The sequence below is a fragment of the Physella acuta genome, unplaced genomic scaffold (genome assembly GCF_028476545.2).
Source record: "Physella acuta isolate Inbredline_101_S28 unplaced genomic scaffold, ASM2847654v3 ptg001111l, whole genome shotgun sequence".
NCBI classification, from domain to species: domain Eukaryota; kingdom Metazoa; phylum Mollusca; class Gastropoda; family Physidae; genus Physella; species Physella acuta.
This window is the reverse complement of record NW_026732628.1, coordinates 246,435-259,911: the sequence shown is the minus strand read 5'-3', so window position 1 is coordinate 259,911 and position 13,477 is coordinate 246,435. Positions and strand designations below refer to the sequence as shown.

Genomic DNA, 13,477 nt, shown 5'->3' with positions numbered 1-13,477 from the left:
CTTTTTGTTATTTTCCGGTGAGTAAATAACCTAAGCTGACGCAATTACCATGGCGGGAATTAAAAGCTCGTGGACAAAAGTCCACGACGTCATGTTATGCCGGTCGAGGAGTAAGAACGCTGTTTTGTCGTTCATTTTCCATTCTCAGATAATTTTCAAATTCTCTCTTTTCTCGTCAACCGAGTAAGCTAGATATTTAAATGTGGTGTCAAATGTTCTCTTAAGGGGTAAGGAACTTAATGGTGTATTTGAAATAACATAATGTTTTATTTTAAAAAATCCATAATTCAACCTACTATATATAAATAAAAACAGCGACCATCTTTCTAAAAAGATTTAGAATGTAGAGTATTTGTATGTATATTGTGTTGACTTTGTTGTTTAATATACCTAGCTGTCTTGTTTAAAATAAGTAGGACAGTGGGCCACCTTCTTGTCTTTGATTTAAATTGAAATAAACGCTATGTATGAACATCCAAGACCTCAAAAACTTTTGGGAGGTCCAACATTTAAACCCTTTTGGCTGATTAACTTGTAAATTACAAGGGCATCTATATTCCTCATGCCTCATAGATCTAAATGACATTGAACTAAAAATTAGGGAGAGGTAAAATATCTTTTTAAAAATATTTTTATAGAATAAAAACAATTATGAAGAACATAGGCTATTCGTTTTCATTAGAAACTGTGATTAAGGGTTGGGGTATAGTAGTAGAACTGCGATATATTAAATCATCATCTTGCTTTTAACTTTGAGTGACTATTGAGGGAGAGGGAAATCATCTGGAAAAGTATGACATCATTTAGGGGAGATCCATTTAAGCCTAGTTATTTGTCTGTAGACATTAGTCTTAGGCTAGGCATTTCAACTTCCGCTGTTTTGATTCTGTATGACCACATCCAAACTCTTTCATCGTACTTGTTTAAATTTGCCATTTTTTAACATGTTAATTCTCGCCATTAGAATCAAAAAATAAAATGTATTCGATATGAATATTTGAGTTGTATTTCATCTTTTATACATACTAATAAATGAATTAGCTCCCGTTTTACAATGTCCAATACCCAAAGCAATCAACTATAATAGCAAATATTATTCAAAATGCTGACGCTACCTAGCTGGCGCATTGAAAACTAAATTTCAGATTTAAATAATCATCTAAATTGCATGAAAATAGGTCTCAATAGCATGCCAACCATTCGGATAAATAGAAATGTCAATTTTAAGGGTTTTTAAGCACGGGGCAATGAGGAGTAGCGCGATAAAACTCGTAGGGTAGGAACAAGAAAGCATGCGTAATTTCATAATGACGGCTGAGTTACGAGATATTAATAGATATGCGCATACTATGTTTTTTAATAGCTGTTTGTTTTTATATGGACTGTTACAATAAAATGGGCTTTAAAATAAATATACTGTAGATCTATAACTAAATTATTAAATTAAAAATGGAAAGAATGTAATTAATTGCTGCCTAAATTATAAAATTTTAAATTAGCCAGATTTTTATTAACCTTCTTAATACCAGTAACAAGATCCTGCAAACTAGAATTAACGATTGCAGATAAATAGATTATAAAGGCATTTTCAAGTAGAAATAAATCTATATTTATTGCAAACAATTTAAAATAAAATAGAATTTAGATCTAAATGGAAATGAAAACTGGGTCTAGAGATGTGTAATATTAATATATAAAAAAACTATTAGGCCTAAATGTAAATACTGACAGGCCTATCTAGATCTATAAAGGGTCTAAATTAATAAATGATAATGCCCAATTTTATAAGCTGCACTGCATAACAGTTTTAGTTAAATGCAACTAAAATAGAAAGAAAACATGAACAGTTTCATTAATGTCATTTTAAGAATTTATCAAAGGACACATAAACTTCAGTAAACATTTTATTAATAAGAATACTGTGAAATGTCAATCTTTGAGTTTTAGCACATCTCAACACTTTTCATCAGAAACAAGTACCAAAATTTTCTAAATTAATAATATTTTACCATGTCATACACTGACACAAATACAATGTTTATGGCAAATCGTTAAGTATCTTGATCATTATGCTATATTTGTAAGTTCTAACTCAATACATTACCTGTACAATATGTATACTAGCATTCTTATTACTTACACCAGAATCAATATGTAAAGTTTAATCTTTATTTTTATAGTGCAAAGAAGTACAATATATTATCCTGTAGTTAATCATCTTAGTCTAATTGTGCTGTACCATATTCAAGTTCACTATTTATACTTTTCCTCTAGCTCTGTTTATTTTACTTGCATGTTTGTATTTTATACATTCTCTAGTCCTAATATTTAAAGTTTCATGATGGTATATGGAATAGCAACCTTGCTGTGCAGTCTGGAAATCCTCTTATGGCAGTCACTATAGAACAGTGCCACACCCCTTAATTTTACTTCATTATTTCTAGTTATCTTTTTTCTAATTTTTATTTTATTTGTAGACTTCTATTGCCTATATCCTTGAGCACAAATGTGCAAAGTTTTATCATTATATCTTTAATAGCAACATTGGTATGCAAGTTTAAAGCCAATCACACATTTCAAATTCAGTGTACAATGAAACATAACAAGTTAAACACATAACTTTGAAAATTCATATACAAAAAACTATTAGGCCTAGAATGATAAATTTGGTATTTTTATCAATGGGGTATAGTATAGAATTAATCTGTGTCCATTTTATCATTCTATGATAATTAGGAAAAATTTCCCAATATGCTTAGTCTTAGGCCTCCACTTTTTCTGAGTATGGTTAATGTGTTTATAAAATAGGTTTAATTAGTTACATTAGTATACTACATGGTTGTTGCATTTTTGCTTTGTTTGCTTCCTTCTTTCATCAGTTTCCAATTTTTTTGTTCAGCGGTCGATGTTTACCCATCCCCACCATCCATTATAATAACAACAAAAAACACCCATTCTATAATGAGATCTCCCTCTAAAAAAACCCTAGATCAACCTAAAGTTTGTCGGAGAAATAGAATCTATTTCTTATTCGTCTGTTAAAAAAAGAAATACGTCATCTTTCTCAACACCTCCATTTCATAAGATGGCTGCTGTTTTTATTAGCAAATTTAGTATCTGGAACATCGTTGTTAAACGTTAATTTCTGGAAATTTTTATTGATTTAACCCTTAACTGTGGTTTAATATTCAATTATCTTAAGTATTTTAGTACACTATCATTATGCAATAATATATTCATATTCATTAGTTACCGTATCCCTACATTACTACCATTACTAGCGCCAGCAGAATTAATTACTCTAAAATGATAGATTACCTCTAATCTTTAACTAATAAATATACTAGACTAATTTAGTAATTAGATCTAGTTCTAGTAATTATCTAATTATTTTTAATATTACTGTCCTAATGCCAAATAGTGTAATACAATACTAAATTACTAATACTACAAATAATGAAATAACCCAAGATTCTTTAACCATACTAGATTAGATCTAGATCTAGAAAGATATTGATCTAATGTCTAATACTATAATAAAATGTCTATTAATTGATTTTTTTTATCATTTTATTTTAATGTAACCTTGAACGATATTAGTGACAAAGCAAAGAAATAGCTAAAAATCCGACACATTTAAAATAACATACGCTACCAATACCTATTAGAAAAATTAAAACCAAATTATATACATTATTAGTCAACACAACACCATATTAAATGCACACACTGATTAGGAGACTTAAATGATTCTGTTAAAAATCCTGCTGTTCAATGGTCATTATGTTGTTTTTTATAGTAATTTGTATTCTTTTGACATAGAAAATTTTATATATTTCATAGTGTACATCTTGATAAGTAGATTTATAGAATCTAGATCTAAATCAAATAGTTCATTTCTTCATACTGTAAAATTGGAAGATGACACTATTAGTGTTGTGTTCTTTCCGTAGTTTAAAGCAGCTGCGCCAGTTGAGTAGAGTAACAATAACGTCCCCTAGCCTTCATTGCACTACCTGTAAACAAATTAATAAATCCATAAACACAAAACTTTATACATGCACATATATTAGTTCCCAGCCATACGAATAAAATAGCATTGAAAGTTTTTACAATTGTTGCATTATGGGAGCTGTTGTTGATTTTTAAATCTTGAAGCTGCCATGTTTTTTTGTTATCAATATCAATCCTGTTCTTAACAATTGATTTAGTTCAATTTTTTTTATCTCTCCCCGGCTAACAGGACTTGAATTTAAGTGAGAGAGAACAAGAACAAGTCCTATTGTGTACAAATATTGTCTAAAAACTAAAAAAACATTAAGTTTAAGTGCAAATTAGTGCCAAGCTGCCTGAAGAAATCAAATGTTTATAAAGCTGTTTATGACAGTTTAGAACTTAATTAAAATTAATTTTAAAACTTTTATTACAAAAGCAAATCATGTTTAGATTTTGTTATTATTAATATCTTAGTATTTCTATTTTTAAAAAGAATTTTAAGAAACTGAAAGCTCAAGATATTAATCTGCAGTCCTGATTGCTTTGCATTACTGGTTGTCTATTTTAAAATAACATCTGACTGAGTAATCATTAGTAATCAGACAAGTCTGGCATGTGTTGCAAATTTTGCAATGTTATTAGTAATAAGTTGTTTTGGTTATTTTATCACCAGTTTAAAATTTACATTTTTTAATCATCAGTTCATATCTAAGAAGCTGCCCAGCATGGAGGTGGAAACAGATGTGTTAGCTGCAGTTTCATCTACTGTAGATATACAGTCAAATGAACTAACAGAATTTTCATCTTCTGAAGATTTGAAACCAGATCTATTGACCATATTTTCATCTTCTGCTGGCATAAAAACAGAATTATTGTCATTTTATAATTCTCAGAATATAAAACCTGACATGACATTTAAAACCACTCAAGATGTTAAACCTGATGTTACACCAGACTTTTCTTCTTCTGCTGACATCAAAACAGAATTATTGACATTTATTAATTTCCAGGATATAAAACCTAACATGTCATTTAACACTTTTCAAGATGTTAAACCTGATGTTAATTCAGAATTTTCTTCTTCTAATGACATAATAAAACCAGAATTATCATTTTTTAATGTCCAGGATATAAAACCTAACATGTCATTTAAAACTTATCAAGATGTTAAGCCTGATAATACATTTTCGATTGAAAAAATTAATAAAAAACCTGCTGCATCAGCAGAATTTTCAACATCTGAAAATTTAAAACCAACTACTGAATATTTAAAACAAGATTTCACAACAGAATTTTTATTTTTTGAGAATAAACAAGAAAATGGACTTGAAGAAAATCTACAATTGTCTGGGGACAACGAAAATAAAATTGTTTATTATCATAAAACATTTTCTCAAAGTTCTAAAAATTATATGCATAAAAATGTTCATTTTGAAGATAAGCCATATGACTGTGATGTTTGTCATAAAAGGTTTTCTCAAAGTTCTAACTTAAATCAACATAAAAAGATTCATACAGTAGAACATGCATATGATTGTGATGTTTGCCATAAAATCTTTGCAGATAAGAATGTTCTATTGCGACACAAAATTGTTCATTCTGAATATGAATGTAATATTTGTCTGAAAAGATGTTTATATAGTTTTAAGTTAAAAGAACATACAAAAGTTCATTCAGGAGATAAACAGCATGAATGTGATGTTTGTCATAAAAAGTTTTCTCGACGTGATCATTTAAGAACACATAAAAAGCTTCATTCAGGAGAAAGCCCTCATGAATGTGATGTTTGTCATAAAAGGTTTTCTCATGGTTCTCATTTAAGAGATCATAAAAATGTTCATTCAGGAGAAAGGCCACATGAATGTGATGTTTGTTATAAAAGGTTTTCTCAAAGTTCTCATTTAAGAACACATAAAAAGTTTCATTCAGGAGATAAACCACATGAATGTGATGTTTGTCATAAAAGGTTTACTAGAAATTCTCATTTAAAAAAACATAAAAATGTTCATTCAGGAGATAAACCACATGAATGTGATGTTTGTCATAAAAAGTTTTCTCGAAGTGATTGTTTAAGAGAACATAAAAATGTTCATTCAGGAGAAAGGCCTTATGAATGTGATGTTTGTCATAAAAGGTTTTCTCAAAGTTCTAATTTAAGAAAACATAAAAAGATTCATTCAGATGAAAGGCCACAGGAATCATGATGAATGTGATGTTTGTCCTATAAGGTTTGCTTGGATTTGTTAAGAGAGAATTTTGTTCTTTTGGGAGAAAAGCCATATGAATTTGATGTTTGTCCTAAATGATTTACTTAGAGTAGTTATTTAACTACACTTACAAAACTTTTTTTGGCTATAAATGGCTTCTCAACATTCTTATTTTAGTGCACATAAAAAAGTTCATTCAGGATACAAGCTACATGAATGTGGTATTTGTCATGAAAGATTTTCTTGAAGTTGTAGTCTAAATTATGTTTTTCTCAAAAGATTTTCTTAAATATCTAATTTAAATACTCTAAAAAATTAATTCTATAAATAAGACAGAGGAATATGATGTTGGTAAGGAAATGTTTTCTTTTTTTTGTCAAAGAAATTCATCATGACTTGAAAGCAATTAAATGTCATTTTTTAACATAATATCTATAGCAAATTTTATTATAAAATTTCTTATAATTTTTTTCTCTGCACATAAATTTAACTAGTGGTTAACCAAAAGTGGGTCATAGTTAATACATTTTTGTATTTGTATTATGAAAAGATTCTTTAGTCAAAGAGTATACCTTGACAATTATTATACATACTGTAAAAAATATACTTATTCTATTATTTCAGCTGCATGTGTACTTTTTTTTCTTTATGTATCCTACTTCTTTTTGTGTTATTTGTAAATATGTATGATAGAAGAAGTAAGCTATCACTTTAGAGACCCAGGGTTTTATTTTTACACCCGCATGGTTTTTTTAGGCACACTGTTAATTTGCCTATTCTTTCCAAATTTTATAAAATTGACAATGCACATTCATTGGTACAAGGGAGTTTACCAATTCTGATCAAACCAATTACACATTAACAATAACAGAAGCTAACTAAAATAAAACACACTGTTCAATTTCAATGTATTATTTACAAAACTTCTGAGCAGACAGCAATTTTTTTGTAAAAACTTTTTCATCTTTTGCTAAATGCCTTTAATCATTATATTGAGAGGTATAGAATCACAAATCCTATGACCAAACTCTACTGGATGCAATGTATAACTCAAACTGACCACATGTAAAAACTTCCTCTCCCTCCCCACTATTTACATGTCTTATGGAACTAACCCCAAGCTTCATGTTGCTCCAACCATTGCTAAGGCTTATGGTCACTTCCTTACTTTTGCTAAATGTTTTATTTTATTAAATTAAATGCATTTGTAACATGTTATATATAGATTTTTATCTTTCTTCACACCTCAATATGAACGTTATGCCAAATCTCAGACTCTTCTCTGCATACTATGTGATTGAAAAGATAATAAAATAATTTTCTTCACATATTCATATAGGCCATACCATTTTAAGATTAATCACACATTTCAATGTCATAAATTTACATTAATTATTTTTACAAAAACAGCATAAAAATTATAAATTTGAAGAAAAGAAAGACTAGAGCTGCAATTGTTACATTTTGTTATCTTAATTTCAACATAATGTAAGTTTTTGCTAGTTATTATTTGATTCTGTATTCCTTACTAAAAATATTACTATTAAGAAAATAGCATTGTAAAGTAAATTCTAATGTAGTGAATCATTAGAAATTGTAACATGAAAATTTTAAGAAATAAAATGGCTAAAGTGTGTGTAAAATTTTATTATTATTGTTTTTCTAACAACACTTTCTCTATGTACATTCCAATGAGGCCAATGTGTTTGAATGCTGGGGTGTATTTTACTCTCTTGTGATGCTCTAAAGCCTGTACTTGCAAGTTAGGTAAGGTCAGTGTCGGACAACATTTGTTTGTTACTAATGTCAGTGTGAGCGGGTGAATGGATGTCTTATTTTGTATTATTTTATTGTGTGCGAATCTGCGTGAATGGTCCCCTTGACAGCGGCTACAGGGTTTCCCGTTCCGCACGAAGCGGTCAGTATAAAAACTTACCGCTTGGATAATTTCTTTCTTTTGACCCGAGGCGAGATGTAGATCAGGTCAGTTTCTGTGTGGGCTCACCTCGTGCATGAAGGTATTTGTGTTTTTTATTGTATTTGTATATGTGTGATTTGTATGAAAGCGATTGCCGATGTTTCTCGTTTTCTTTCTTTTTCGTCTAAAAAGAGATAGTGGGCATCGGCTTGCCTTATATACTCGTGGTGTGTTCTTTTTTTGAAAGATTTGAAATGTATTTTGGTATTTTCTAAAACCCTTGGCGTGTTTTAGACCACGTGGTTTAGGTCGCTATGTTTAGGATGGTTTCCCAAACTGGTTTGAGTGTGTTTGTGTATTTTACTTTTTTATTTTAAAGTATTGTTATTGTGGGTTCCCCACAATGACTAAGTTGGGCTCAGTCACAAGTAATTTTGTTGTGGTTGTCTTAGACAGTAATGAGTGTATTTTAGTTTGCCTCGAGTTTTAGGTTGCTGTAAAATTAATGTGTGTGATGTTTCTTACAACGTCTTGTTGAGTCACTTGCTTTGTGTCTACCTCTATTTGGGGCCTTAGCGGGGTGTGTTAACTTTATTGTTATCAATGTGGATGTTGTATAGGTAGACCAATGGCTTCGTGCTGCTCATTGTGTAGGATAAATTGGTTCTATAATGATGATTTTAATTGCACGTTATTTTTAATTGGCTAATTTCTTGGTTAGACAGTGATTTATTGTGGTTTTGAGAATTGATTTAGTATTCTAGGATTAGTGGTAGTAGTAGGGATTAGTATTTTACTCGAGGCTTTAAATATCTTTAGTAGTAGTCAGTAGTATTTAAACATATGTATATTGATGTATATATATTTTTCCATGCATTTTATTATGTTTTCCTTTTCTTTTTTCTCTCCCCTCCCCCTTCCAGTGAAGTTGTTTGTGCAACTTGGCTTGATTTGTATGGATTGTTTTGTTTGATGTTTGGTGCGGATATTAGATGGCGTTTCGGTGGCAATACTGGTAAGGATGGTTGTCTGTGTTTTCAGAGCCTAGACTCCGAGGTACCGAAGGTACATAATATCCCATTGAACGTTGTGTTTTGTTTGTTTGGTGATTGTTTAGTGTTGCATTAGGATGTTTTGAATTTGACTTAATTTATATATTTTTTGTTCCATTTTATTTCACGCAATAAATTCTGTAAATTGTTAACGTTTTTTTGTTTTATTTTTAGTGGTTTGTGTTTTTATTTAGACTAAGGTTAAGGATGAGATTTAACCACCGTGGGTTTCACCACGGTTGCACTGACCTAGGGAAGGTAGATAGATAATATGGTCAATTACATAGGTTTAGTCTCATCAAATGAAATATGGTCATTTGTTCTTAGTCTTTATGTGAATCATCATCATCATCTTCTTTTCCCGTTCGTGTCCAAGAACATGAAGTAGAGTTCATTTTTCAGAGACTTCAGCACCTAAAGGGATAGTGTGGTCAGCACTATGCCTAGCCGTCTTTGCTTTCCATAATGTGAGTCAGGTACACATCTGAGCTGGGTAAACTCTGGAACGTTCTACTGACTTTAACCCGCATTCAAACTCGAGAATTATTTTAGTAAATACTGCTAGTTTATTTAACCACATGCCACATACATTAATTTAACCTGCATTCAAGTTTGAGACTTAATTTTGTAAATACTATTAGTTTATTTAACAAAAGAGTTAATAGCTGGCCACATACAATATGAAAAATACAACCTCAACACAAACGCAATTAGGAATGAATCTCAACAATAATGTTTACAGCTGAGAAAAAAATTTATGTCAAAATTTATAAACATAATTAACAAATTTAAAGAATCCAACAGGTAAATAAAAATAAAAAAAACAGAAATAGGCATATATTTCAGATTAGACAGAATTTAACTATTTAATTTACAATTTAAAACCAAATTAATGTAAATTTAAAAAAAAAAAATAATAAATTAATAATAAATATTTGTGTAATAATTAGCTCTTTAGAAATAAAGAGGAGAATTTGGTTAAGATAGTGTTAAAAGACTGCTAATTGTGACATCACTTCTACTGATGCATAAAGCCCAGTACAAAACATTAAGACCTTAATTGTGCAAAATACTAATGCTTTTTAAAATTGATAGAACTTGTGGTAATTTAAATAAAGTTTGATAATTTACAGGAACTTAAATAAATAACTTAAATAATATTAAGAGTTTAAAAGAAAAGCAAGTGTAACAGTCATCATCCAAAATTAAACTGTCACTACTATCAAAATGCTGTATTGGTTTGATAATTACATTTAAAGTTGATAAGATGACATAAAGAATATAGTGTGTAATTTTTCAACACCATTTGTCTTGTTATGGGTTTAAATTAATCCTATGATGTAGCCTCAACAGAGATTGACGAGGTGTTACATAGCTGCAGATATTTCAGAAGAACTGTTAATTAACAAGTTTATTTTCTTATGTGTCCAATAAATTTCAATGTGTATCATAAGCAATAGAAAAGCTTTATCATATGTTAAAGAAAAAAACATAAAAGCCTGTACGGCTTAACTATTACTAGTAAATGTGTTTACATAAATCAGATTACTAGTTATATAAGAAAATACAGTTAACAAAACTTCAGATAAGCTTCAAATAGAAAGAAGGTAACACAGACTTCCAATAAATAACACAATACATTTCTTGATATGTGACAAGCAGATATAAAAAAAACTTTTAAAAAGTTAAAAAAAAAAAAAAAAACTTTACAGTATGATGGTATTGAAATAAACACAAGCCCACTGTTGGAAATAGCTGTAACTTGAGCAGCTTAAACATTTTACAACCCCCCCCCCCCCCTCATCTAGCTGTGATTGGGTATAAACAGAATTGGAGGCATGCAAAAAAAAAACATCAGTGTTTTTACACCAATGTCAATAAAAAAATTTAAAAAAATTTCAGCATAAATTTACATTTCTTCAAGCACATCAGTTTTATAATATATTTTTCGATTGTGAGAGGGTTGAACTACTTGGTTCATTACCATGTGAGAATATCAGACAACATAGGCAGTCATTGTACCATTACAAGTCTAGACGACACAGGTGACATTTTATTGACAAGATGAAAATAGGTGTTTTTTTATATTTATTATACACATTCTGCTTATAATCGTCATCCACATGGATGTCTCACAATTCACGCTACTGACTGAGTCACACTGGTCATATACACCCTTTCACCAAGACTAAGATTAACTCACACACAATACACAGCAACCAGTTTCTACACAAAACGTCACTATCTTTCATCATTATGTCATCATTATATCTTTCACACCAACACCAACATACCTTGATTAACTACACATCATAACACTGTTCGTAGTGTGTCTTCAGTAGTATGGTTAAACTAGATGAATATGCCGTTTATGTGAGATTAAAGTTACATGTTGACTGAATCGTTTGTCACATAGGTTGCAACAAAATGGCTTCTCACCAGAGTGAGTCCTTAAATGACCTCTTAGAGAACTTCTAGAAGCTGTTGAATAGTCACAAGCATTGCATGTGAAAGGCTTACTGTTCAAGTGAACTCTCCTATGTTCTGAGAAAGTAGTTTTATCATTTGTTGTGTATTCACAATTTGAACACTTATACATTAAATCCCTAGTGTGTATGCTCATGTGAACTCTTAAATTATTTTGGCTGGTAAAAAATTTCTCACACAATGAACATCTGAAAGGTCTGTACCTGAAATGTCTCTTTACAAGGTGCAGGTCATATTCATCTGGTAAGTTAAAGCCTCTGTCACAATGACTACATATGTAAAGCTGCAAAGGTGTATGTATCAATTGATGGGACAAAAGGTGAGCTATAGAAACAAAGCTTTTTTGGCAATTATCACAAGTTTGTACATTTTCAACACCAACAACTGATTGAAGGTTTAGATGAATCTTTTGATGTTGCTTTAGCCGAGACAGATGAGGCGTTATGTAATTGCATTTCTCACATTTGTGAATTGATTCTCCAGTATGCAATCTCATGTGATCTTTAAGATAACGTTTATTTGCATAACATTTTTCACAAAATTCACATTTAAATGGTTTAAACCTAAAATGTCTTGTCAAGTGTAGATCATATTCATCTCCAATGTTAAAACTTTTATCACAGTGGCAACATATGTAACATTTCAAGGGAGTGTGCACAATTTTATGAGAAGCCAAATGAGATAAGGATTTAAAACTTGTTTGGCAAATGTCACACACAAAATTCTCTGCTGGAGGCTCGCTGCCTCTCTGTTTACCATTATGGTATAGTTGACAAGTTTTACAATTCTCCAGGGCACATTCATATAACTGTAACTTTTGAGGTGCTGTTGTTTTATTTTCATGATTTAACTGCAATTTGTCACATGTTTTGAATTTATTGTGGTAAAACTCAGCTATCTTTTCATTAGTTAATGATACATTTTCTTTCTCCTTCAGTATTGAGCATCTGACTTCAACATTTCCACAATTTGAGGAAATTAATTTGTATTCTGTTGGGAATTTACATGAAGATAACACTGTTTTCTTTTTGAAGTTTTTCTTTAGTAATTCAGCAGCAATGTTTTCTTTATAGAAAGCCACATGAACATGGGTGTGATGTTTTTTCAGCTTACTCCATTTTCCTGTGGTATATGCACAAAACTCACACGCCATCCTATCCTTTGGATGAAATTCTTTTTTATGTTTAGCAAACAATGGCTCCTCTTTAACTATAAAATCACAAAAGCAACAGCTTATGGCTTGCACTTCCGTGTGCTTTTTATTCCAATGTTTTTGTAATCTTTCAAAAGATGAAAATGGTCTTGAACAGATGTCACAGTGACCTACTTGCTCTCTCATTTTCTGTTTGTTCTATAACACTAGAGTTATTAAATTAATCAGAGGTATCCACTTGATCAAACATTTAGAGCTGAAAGAGAAATATTAATTACTTTAAATTAAAAATGTAAAGTTCTTGCAATATTAGAAATGACAGAAAATGTTACTGACAACTAAGGTTCTTCTAATAAAAGTCTGAATGAGAAATATTTTTAGTCCTTGCAGGGAAACACAAACAATGATATTTAACAACAAGACTTTCTTCAGTGCTAAACAGTCTAAATTTTACAATAGTTGGGCTCCATTACTGATCTAGATTTTTAGTAGTTACTCTTAGATAAGCAGCTTAATATAAACATGGTTAATTATATTATAATCTATATATATAATTCTCTTCTGGGAGACGCTAGAAAACAAGCTGTAAGTGCGCTCCCTACCACCCCACCCCTACATGATCTGGTGAGCTGTGGTTCAGGCTAAATGTTTACATTAGTAGAGC

General features: G+C 30.4%; 1 protein-coding gene across 1 annotated transcript; it reads right to left on the bottom strand.

Annotated features, from left to right (window-relative positions):
* Nucleotides 1-4,693: 4,693 nt before the first annotated feature.
* Nucleotides 4,694-12,999, bottom strand: LOC131955855 (zinc finger protein 28-like). The gene is made up of 2 exons (XM_059320139.1): nucleotides 12,123-12,999; nucleotides 4,694-4,848 (listed from the first exon to the last, which is right to left on the bottom strand). Exons 1-2 carry the CDS (start codon nucleotides 12,997-12,999, stop codon nucleotides 4,694-4,696), a joined length of 1,032 nt encoding a protein of 343 aa, XP_059176122.1.
* Between the last annotated feature and the right edge of the window lie 478 nt (nucleotides 13,000-13,477).

What these genes read in the sequence shown, in the direction of transcription:
- LOC131955855 (XM_059320139.1), bottom strand. Translation starts at nt 12,999, where the DNA reads ATGAGAGAGCAAGTAGGTCACTGTGACATCTGTTCAAGACCATTTTCA. An exon ending in TGGAGAATCAATTCACAAAT is followed by an intron (nt 4,849 to 12,122) that starts GTGAGAAATGCA and finishes TTTTTATGCCAG; the next exon opens with CAGAAGATGAAAATATGGTC.